At 37.3% G+C, this 10,977-nt stretch overlaps 1 protein-coding gene across 1 annotated transcript; it reads left to right on the forward strand.

Moving 5' to 3' along the window:
* Positions 1–1,505: 1,505 nt before the first annotated feature.
* LOC104891119 (argininosuccinate lyase, chloroplastic) lies at positions 1,506–10,689 on the forward strand. The gene is made up of 8 exons (XM_010676768.4): positions 1,506–1,705; positions 1,840–2,224; positions 3,303–3,566; positions 4,811–4,927; positions 5,206–5,354; positions 7,646–7,937; positions 8,061–8,225; positions 10,287–10,689. The coding sequence occupies exons 2-8, from the start codon at positions 1,892–1,894 to the stop codon at positions 10,551–10,553; spliced, it is 1,587 nt and encodes a 528-aa protein (XP_010675070.1). The 5' UTR covers positions 1,506–1,705; positions 1,840–1,891; the 3' UTR covers positions 10,554–10,689.
* Positions 10,690–10,977: the final 288 nt, after the last annotated feature.

The following is a 10,977-nucleotide window of genomic DNA, read 5'->3' on the forward strand; positions in this document are numbered from 1 at the left end:
GAGGGAACAAAGTTATCAGAAGTTTAGGTCACAAGTCACATGAGACCATTTTGATAAGATACCACCAAAAGGTTGGATTATTCAAAAATAACTGATAAGTGGGATTGTTCTAAGAAGACCTCTTAAAGGTTAGATTATTAAAATTTAAGTTTCCTTTAAAATATGCAAATCATGGGAAGTTCAAAGTCACTAAAATAAAACTGTCATAAAAATTTGTGTAGTGAAAGAAAAAGTTTATAATTGAAGAATAAATTAACAGAACTAAATCAATTTTCCATCAATTACAAAATCAAATACATAAAATTTCAATTCTACCTTAACTTTTAAATGCAACAACAATACCAACATCCATTAACAAGCCATAAAAATACCGAGAAAACAAAAAGGATAATCTTAGCTTTTTAATTTTCGCGGTCAATAATTGTCGTGTGTGTCAGTTAGTATAATTTGTCCTTTTTTTTTTTTTTTTTGGGAATTATAGTTCAATTTGTGTCAGTTAAGATAATCTTATCATTTTACCTTTTAGGAAAATTTGTAATGATTATAAATTAGCTCATTTGTATTATATAAGCCAAAATAGATGTATGTGGTATCAACTTAAAAGTACAATAATATAATCTCCCTAGTTATTCATTACTAATAAATGACAAGGTCAATTATGTCAATTTAATGCCATTTCATCCTATCGCCTGATATTTTTAATACATTGCATAGTAATATGCAATCAAAATAGAAGTTATGAAAAATTTCTCACAAACTAAACAATGATAAAACAATTTGACATAAAAATTAGTTTCCAGCTACCTCCTAAGTAACCTAATTATATTAGCAGGTAATCAGTAAACAGGGAGTATAATGGAAAGACCCTCTAAGATATAGATTATACTTCCTCCGTTTAGAAATAGTTGCACTACTTGTATAGTGTTTACTATTCACATCCTACCCTTTGATTAGCTTTGATGATTTATATTTTACGAGAAATATAGTCATATGTGATCTTGTTCGATTCGTCTCAATGTACATTTTTTTAATATTAACTTTTTATAATTTTTACTCGTTATTAATTGAAGATATTAACATTTGAAACCATGCATCGACAAGTGTGAAAACATAAAATGGTGCAACTATTTCTTATCAAAATAATTCATAGTTGCGATTAATTTTAGAAGACTCGATAGTTTATAGGAAAATTTGACATGAATAATCTCAATTTTCACCAGTCTTCTAAAAATAATCCCAAATTTGTATTATTTTAGAATAATCCCAACTTTAGAGAGTACCTTCTCAAAATAATCCGAACTATTTTTTTTTTTGAGTATAGACCTAAAATGGATTAGTGTAGGTAAGAAAAGTGATATTTTAGTTTATTTTGAGAAGATTCTCTCAAAGTTATGATTATTTTGAAATATTTCAAAGTTAAAATTATTTTGAGAAGACAGCTTAAAGTTGAGATTATTCATTCGTAATTTATATGATTGGGGTGAATATTTGTATTTCAAAACAACCATCTTCTTCAATTTCTGGTAAGATACCGAAAATTAAAAAATTGAGCTAAGAAAAAAGAGTTTGCCCTTCCTCCACTGGCTCATCCTACTCTCCAGCCTCCCCTCTCCCACTGTCCCTCATTACCAACAAACTCTCTGTCTCCCCGAACTCTTATATTCTGCGCGAGTGGGACCCCATCAACGACAGTAGCACTGTAAAGGTACCATTTTTCTTGGTTATTTCTGGTTCATTAGAATTTGTTAGTTTACGAATTAGTCATTTCCAATATTTTTAATTTTTGTGTTTTATGTAACACTATGATTTATCTTCATTGTTGTTTTTTGTTGCATGTAGAGCAAATAATCCAGTGAATAACCGCAATCATTTGTTTTTAAATTTCTCAATTATGGCTGCTTCTTCACTTGTTCATCAAACTTCAATCTTTTCTTCAATACCCACAAAATCTCATGAACCCCACCTTCCAAATTCATTATTATTTCATATACCCAGAAAACTCCATTACCAAAAAAGGTTGTTTTCTCTTCAGTGTGCTTCTTCCTCATCTGGGACTACAATGAGTTCCAAGGCAGAAAAAGAAACCAAATTGTGGGGTGGCAGGTTTGAAGAGAGTGTTACTGAGGTTGTTGAGAAGTTCACTGAGTCAATTTCATTCGACAAAGCGCTTTACAAGCATGATATCATGGGTAGCCGTGCTCATGCTTCCATGCTTGCTCACCAGGTCCATACTTCCATTTCTCATTTAGGGTTTTTTTTGCTTCTCTACTGGGTAGATCTTTTTTTTGTTTGGATATGCTGTACCTGTGTATTTGTCTTGGAAACGATTTCTTATGACGGTTCATGTTAGCCGACCCCAACGGCCCGTTTGGTAGTTGGTCATAAAGGCTGGTAATAGGAATGAATTTGTGTGCTAATTTTTGAAAAATATCATTGTCCATTCCCATGGTAATGCTAATTTATCTTAAAGTGTCCACTTTCCTTCTTGAATTTTCATTCCCATCCAATACCACCTTGTAGGTGGTAATGAGTGGTAATGAAAATTGCTTCCCTTTGGAAACAAAAACACAAGGTTAGGGGTGAGATTGCTTGCCCATGGAAAAAAAAATGCCTCCCCATGAAGATTTTAAGGGTGCTTCGCTTATAAAATTACACTTAAAATTCATTCCCATTACCACAATTTATTAACAACTACCAAACGAGTTGCAAATGTTTTTGGGATCAAGGCTTTATTGTGGTTGTTTTATCTAAATTGTAGCTCTTTATATGAAATTTGGCATGTGTTCTTGTAAAAATCAAATCAAATTTTGGCATGTGTAGCTTATCAATTGAAGATTGAGCCCATTTTGTTGTGAAAGTTTCATTTCATGTTTGGAGAGGGTGTGAGAGCTGCTAAATCAACCAACCTGTTATCTGTATCTTCGTGATTTACTAGAGTAATCTGTGAACACTGATTTTTACAGATTCAGCATTTGATCATCACTATGCTGGTTATCTGCTTTTATTTTAGGTTAAGAGCTACTTCCTCTTTTTTTAAGACTGTAAATGTTGAAATTTGCACAAGGACCAAGGAAAGGAGGGAGATCAAGAGAGATAAAAAAACCCTTATGTGTTAGGAGAGAGAAAGAGAGATATTGTCAAAGATGTCAACATTGCAAGTAATAGAGAATTTCATAAAATGGGAAACATTGCAAATATTAAGAAACAGAGGAAGTATTATACTACGTTTTTTTGTTAGACTAGCTTTTTATGAAAATTACAGTGATGGGGCACTGATTGCTGGAGCTAATGATGCTTTATAGGGACTAATCAGTTTCCAAGATAGAGATAGTATACTCCAAGGACTTGACGAGATAAAGAGGCGTATAGAGGCTGGTGAATTTGTATGGAGGAGTGATAGGGAAGATGTTCACATGAACATTGAAGCGGCACTTACAGATCTTATTGGCGAGCCTGCGAAGAAGCTTCACACTGCGCGAAGCCGAAATGATCAAGTTTCAACAGATTTTCGCTTGTGGTGTCGAGATGCTATTGATGAAATCCTCAAAAAGATTAAAAAGCTTCAGGTAATGACCTTGCCCTTTACCTGATTTCTCAAGGAAAAACATTTTGTCGTGGAACCAGCTGCACTTGTACGTTTATTTCAGTTGGACTGATTCTGTTATTTGCACAGTTGCACCTGTTAGTAGAGTTCAGCTCGCATTGTTATATCGCATCTACATTTTCCTTGCATTGACACATCACACATACTCCTGCTTTTTAGTGAACACGTTCTTTCTATTGACTATTCCATCTTCTTCAATAATGTTCTTTCTTCACCAATTTTTCCTCCCTTCCACCTTAGCAATGCTCACTTTACATGACCAACCTATGACCAGCGGTGTTATAATATGAGCCGAGTGCCACACCTATTCATATTCAACATCTTTTAACTTGGTTGAATTCAAGCTCGAGCTTTTACTTGAGCTCAAAAACCTTTTCAAGCCCGATTTTGTTTGAAAATTAACATGTTTGTGCTTGGCTTCTTTTCTTTGTTAACAAGCTAAACTCATAAACAAGCTTTCTTTTTTAAATAATTCCTTTAACTAAATGAGCTCATAAAGGGCTATCTTTATTAGCGACTCCTTTGACTAAATAAACTCATATCATAAACGCGCTTTGTTACTCTTTTATTCCCCGTTATGTTACGCGAAGCTCGAAAATCATATATGTACATTGTACTAACTCCAAATTTTTGTTATGATAGAATAAAAACTCAAGACATATCATATGAATAAGTAAACAACCTGTTAACGATATTTGAAATGAAAATAATATAGCTTTCTTTGTTCAAGCACGTTAGTAAACGAGATATTTTACGAACATTATTGAAGGAATTATCCATAGAAAAATCTTTATTAGTATCCATATGCTTGCGTCCGGACTCATTTATCAAACAAACTTTTCAAATTCTTCAAACTTGCTATATTTATTAAGATAAATGAACAAAAACAAGTTTTTGGAGTCTAAGTTCATAAACTACTACAGCCACCATAAGAAGGGATAACAATCATTTTGAGAACCTCAAAACGGGTTTCCATTACTTGAGCATCAAACTTAGTTGTTGGTGTATTTCCTATCAAATATGAGATATTCATGGCAAAGCCTTAAGACCTCAATATGGGTTTCTATTTCTTACCCCTTGCATTATTTTTAGTAATTTCTTTCTCCATCACGACCTACCTGGTCATTGATGTGAGCTCTTTTATGGATGTACAAAGTCTTCTTGTAATTGTGATGGATATAGTGCCTTACATAGAATTACTTGCAGGTTGCATTGGTTACCTTGGCCTTGAAGAATGAAGGCTTGATTGTTCCTGGCTACACACATCTGCAAAGGGCTCAGCCAGTGTTATTGGAACATCTTCTTTTAGCATATGTTGAACAGGTTTCTATCGTCTTTATATGTATGCATTTATAGAGAATTTTTTTAATGTTATTTTCTAAGATATTTCTAGACAGACTGTCAACCAGAAACTAATTAATAGCTCATATATTCATTTCCTTCCCATTGTTTATTTCTTTAGTATACCTATGCTCCTTTAATGCTTTCTTCTTTTATATAATGACTAAACCCTCAGATAGAGTTATTATTCATGTCCTCTCTTGTCTAAGTTCTATACTTTTTGCTGAAAAATTAAATTCTCCATTGGTCTTTTTCTGTAGCTTGACCGTGATGCTGGTCGACTAGCAGATTGTAGCGTTAGGTTGAATTACTGTCCACTGGGTGCGTGTGCATTGGCTGGGACTGGCTTACCAATTGATAGGTTTATGACCTCTGATGCCTTGGGATTCTCTGCTCCTTTGAGAAACAGGTAATTTTGATAACTGTAATAGAAATAATTATGCGATTTCTCTTAATGCCTCTCACTACTCAGTGGTTAAAGGAGAAGAAATAAGGGAATTAGTACCCTTCTTTGGGATATTATATACCGCATGATGGAAGGGAATTATTACCCTCATTTGAAGGGTGTAAGGCCCCCTCTTTTCCTCCTCTAACAACCAGCACCTCCATCCATCATCTTGCTCTTTATTTTCTCTTATTACCCCGTTAATTCTTACCGCTCTCAGATGAAATCTGCATTCTGAGAGTCGGCAGAGTTGTAATTCCTTTCTTCCACTTAGGCTTTAGCTCACTTGAACTTAAAAATCAATATTCAACTTTAATCAAATTGTAGTTTCAATTAGAAAAATCAACTTCATATGATTAATATTATTCTAGTCCGTCAGTTACTCCATAAGAAAAATTAGTAGGGAATCAACAATAATCAGATTTAATCACTAAAAATAAATATCAATGAGCCAATATCAGTTTTTTTTTGTTTTAGTAAGCTAAAATCAGTTTCAATCAGTAAAAATAAGTTTCATCAGTAAAAATTAGTTAATTTATTAAAAATAATTTATGTATAGTAATAATCAGGTGATGTGAACAAGGCCTTAGCCTTGCAACTAATCTTTTTTGTAAAACAGCTGATGACCTAAGGTTAGTGCTATCTTAAATCTTAATTAATATGTGCACAAAACTTTTGACTGTTAAAAGTGCGGAGATTGCTATATAATATCCTTGTACTACTGTCTTTCCTAGTTGGTATGCGTAAAAGATAGTGCTCACATGGTACCTCCTATTATGGGCCCGATGGGGGGATAAACTTTTAAAGCCTACTTGCAGAAAACCAAAGCCTCACTATCATTTTTTTCCCTTACACTTTTCTCTCATGTAAAGACACAACAATTTTGTCCAATGCCCAGTCTCTTTTTTTGTGTCTTCAAGAGTGAACCCGATCATCTTCCCATCTCCCTTCCAAGTTCCACCTAACTTCCGTTGCCATCCTTCCCACTTCTGCACTGTTCTACCTCTCCTCTAACAAATAGCCTCCCTTCATTTATTCCAGCCATGAGACACCATCTCAATGGAGAATTCTTCGTTGGAGAACCCCACGGTCCCTCCAAACTTCTCCTTGTTTATGGCCCATCCCTGTTGGAGAAGCCCTTGTCTAGCTCGCCATAAGATCCCTGTCGTCTCCTTCATGTGAGATCAGGGGAAGGGAAAGGTAAGAAATTCGTGAAATTGGGAAATTAGAATGGTTTAAGAAAGGGGAACTGATGGTTGAGGTGGTGGAAGAGGGTTTTTGGGAAAGGGAAAGAGGGCCGTACAGGAGAAGTGACAGCCTGACAGTTCAAAAAATTGGTGGTAAAAGGGTGAGAGAGTGGGGCATTTGTGGAGAAGGGGAAAGAAGGTGGCTGGCTGTGGAGGATGAAGGTTCGCGGGGTAGTCAGAGGAGTGGTGAGGAAGGTGGCTGGCTTATGTGGTCAGATGGTTGTCCAAGAGGGATCGGCAACTTGGTGGGGTGGGACTTGGGAGGGACTTGAGGAGAGAGATAAAGGGGAAGGAGATAAAGTTAAAAAAAAACGAAAAAAAAAGTTTGTGTGTGTGTGCCAAATAGAAAACACGATAGCACAAAGGTACTTCATAGATTTTCCATATAAGCTCTCATGCTGTAAGAGTCAAATAATTTTTTTATAAACATAATGTGCTTGTTTGCAGTGATTAAAGCATAAATTTTCAAGATTTGTGTTGCAAGCAATTACTCCCTCCGTCTTCTATTAGTTTACCCGTATTCCTTTTAAGGGTGTCCCTTATTAGTTTACCCCTTTCTTCTTTTTGCTATTTTTGGAATGGGACCACAAACTTTTCATCACATACATTCAACTTTAATATGAAATAATAGTTTTTCTTTCTTTCTATGACCCACAACATTATTTCTCCTAAAACTCTATGCAAAAGAAAGGGGTAAACTAATAGAGGACGGAGGGAGTATATTGTGTGCTTCCCTTCTTTGTCCTTGTATGCTGTGTTATTTGAGTATCGAGGTTTAAATTATTTAATAGAAATCTAGACCTGGCTGGTATGGATGTATAACATTTGTAGCAACTGTCTAGCTGCTTGTGTACTGTGAACAGATTGAGGAAGAGATGCATTAATGTGGTTTTGAAGATTCTTTTCACGACTAAGAATTAGCACTTCATTATGTATAGTTTTAAAATGATTACTTATTATGTTAGGCCTATTGTATTATTGACTGCTATCATTCTTTATGTGAAACAGCATTGATGCAGTTTCAGATAGAGACTTTGTGTTAGAGTTCCTTTCAGCTAATTCCATCACAGCCATTCATCTCTCTCGGCTTGGTGAAGAGTGGGTGTTATGGGCTTCTGAGGAATTTGGATTTTTGACTCCTAATGATTCAGTTTCTACTGGAAGTAGTATAATGCCTCAGAAGAAAAACCCAGATCCCATGGAACTTGTCCGTGGAAAATCTGCACGAGTTGTAGGTGACCTAATAACTCTTCTTGTACTATGCAAGGGACTTCCCCAAGCTTATAACCGTGATCTGCAGGTATGAGCTATAATCCTTAATTTTTCTGTGTCTTGACTCAGAAGACTACTTTTCCGACTCTCGTTCTTCCTCTCCTTTTCTTATTTCTTCTGACTTGACGTTTCTCAATTGTCATCAATACAGGAGGATAAGGAGCCTGCATTTGACAGTGTGAAGACTATTATAGGCATGCTGGAAGTGTGTTCTGAGTTTGCGCAAAATGTTACCTTCAACAAAGACAAGATCAAGAACTCTCTGCCTGCTGGCCATCTTGATGCCACAACAGTTGCAGATTATCTTGTAAAGAAGGTGAGACTTCCAATATATTCTATATAATCCTAACATTTTTTTTTCTTTTTTTTTTTGGGAAATTTCCTTAGGTACCCCTGAGGTTTGATGTAATTCCCAAATTACCCCCCACATTTGGGGAATTCCTCAAATACCCCTGATGTTTGTGTTTGGGCTCAAGATACCCTTACTATGGATGGAACCCTAACACCGTTAGGTTTTCCCCCCTCTCTCTCCCCCATTTTCTCTCTCCTCCCATTCTCCCACCCACTGCCGAACCACCCTCCCCTACTCCGGCGAACCTACCCCTCCTTTCCCCATTCCAGATTCCCTCACCCTCGGCGTTGGCGCCGGCCAGAACATCAGAACGATAGCCTAGGGTGGTTTAAAGGGCGGGTTTAAGGGTTTGTGGGCGGCATATCTGGGTGGCGAAGGGAAGGGGGTCGACTCACGGTGGGAGACAGGGAAAGGGGGACATTTTCGATAGGGGGAAAGGAGGGAGGGCGTGGTGTCGTGTCAGGGTGCTGGTGCTGTTGTTCTGGTCGGCGAAGGGAGGGCTAGGGTGAGGTGTCGAGGGTGGGGGAAATGGAGAGGGAAGCTATGAAGCATGGGTACGCCTCTTGAGGGCCGAATCCCGTACCCGGTACGGGGACAGTACGGGTACGGTACGGGTACGGCTAGGATTCGTCCCCAAAACGAACTCAAAAATCTGGGTACGTTGGATGCTCTTGGGTACGGCGAGGCGAACGTTGGGTACGTCTTGGGTACGGTTGGGGCTTGTGAAAGACGTACCCAGCCTTGTAAAACTCAGATCTAGGGTTTTCTATAATTTCCCCCAATTCGATTATCTGCCTTTTTCATTCTCTTCTAAGCTGCGCAACCCTTTTCTCTCCATCTTCTTCACCGGCAAGCACCACAAATGCTCGGCAGTCACGCATCTCATCTTCTCCGGCAGCCTTGCTCGACCTTTTCTGGTTCAGCGTTTACTTTTTTTTTTTTTTTTTTTACTGTGGGGGAAGGGGAAGGGGAAGGAGAAGGGTTAAAGACTTAAAAGCCTATTAAAGAAGCACGTGAGACAGTTGTATTCTCCTTGGCTCATGCAATTACATTAAGAAACAAAAGTAATTGTAAGTCAGAAGAGTGATGTAGTACAGGTATAATACAGCTGTCCAATTTATTTTAAAGTTGTTTCTTTTACTGTTTGTCTTTTTCTAACTTATAGTTTTATTTTTATTTTTACTAAATGGAATTATTTACTTATCTTTTATATCCCTATATATATAAGTTTATATTCTAGGAAGAAAAACTTATCTTTTATATTTTAATATGTATATCTTTTAATATTTTTTTTACAAAAATTAAAATGAGATTTATGTAGGAAAAATTTAACGTAATATGTTCATTAAAATATATTACATTTATTTTTTGCCGAATCCAAGCCGTACCCGTTTTTAGAAATTTTAATTTTGCCGTTTTCCGTCCCCGTCCCCGTATCCGTCCCCGTATCCGTCCCCGTATCCGTGTTGGTGCTACTTAGGAGGGAAGGGTCGCCAGGGGTGTTGCTGTTCTGGCTGGCGAAGGGAAGGGGTAGGGTCGCCGGGGGTGCTGCTGTTCTGGCCGGCGAAGGGAGGGGGTAAGGTCGCCGGCGCCGGAGTGGGTGGTGGTCGCCTGCTGTTGGTCGCCGGTTGGGGGAGGGGTGTTGGCAGTGGTTGGGGGAATGGGAGGAGAGAGAAAATTAGGGAGAGAGAGGGAGAAAACCTAACGGCGTTAGGGTTCCGTCCATAGTAAGGGTATCTTGAGCCCAAACCCAAACCTCAGGGGTATCTGAGGAATTCCCCAAATATGGGGGGTAATTTGGGAATTACGTCAAACCTCAGGGGTACCTGAGGAAATTTCCCTTTTTTTTTTAGTTTCACCAGATAACATAGTTTTTAAGAGTGAAAGACATTGAAAGTCATGTACTATCTTGAGCAAAAAAAATTACAGTCCTCTTCAGTAGGTCATTGTCTAAATACTTTCGCATTTTACAGTCAATATGTTAATTGAATTTTTTCTAATATCCTCATTTTGAAATTGTAATAGGGAGTACCCTTCAGAACTGGTCATGATATTGTGGGAAGATGTGTTGCATTGTGTGTTTCTAAGGGTTGCCGACTAGAAGATCTAACCATTGACGAGCTGAAGGGTATTAGTCCTTCTTTTAGTGAGGATGTGTATGATTATCTTGGTGTAGAGAATTCTGTGAAGAAGTTTTGCTCATACGGTTCAACAGGCTCAGAATGTGTGTCAAGTCAGCTTGATTTTTGGGCCGCCCAACTTGAGATAGACAGAACTGCATACAGCCAGTAGTGAATCGATTGTTCTGACTTCTGACCTAAGATTGTTTAGATATCAAAATCTCGTCCATCCTTTTCAGTTTATAATGAACTGTACTTGTTTTTTACTCTTCAATAATGAATCTTTCTTTTTTGTGGCTTTTCTTGAATTTTGGCAAGTCAAGAACTTTTGGCAACTCACAATCAGATATTTGACTGCCTTCCTTTGTTCACAAACTATTATTGAGGTGAGATAGTCTCCCACCAACTTGTTGCGAGAAGTCAAAAGCTTACCAAAAATATACAAGTAAATACTAATCATACCTTCAAGTAGATAAGTTATCTTGGTCTTATAATGGGAGGCCGTCTCTACAAATTTAGTCGAGTCGCCGGATCAACAAAAAGTTGGTCTGTGATCTAAATTGATCTTATCTGAGTATCTGACCATGAAAGGTAGG

Source organism: Beta vulgaris, chromosome 4 (assembly GCF_026745355.1).
Source record: "Beta vulgaris subsp. vulgaris cultivar EL10 chromosome 4, EL10.2, whole genome shotgun sequence".
NCBI classification, from domain to species: Eukaryota; Viridiplantae; Streptophyta; class Magnoliopsida; order Caryophyllales; family Amaranthaceae; genus Beta; species Beta vulgaris.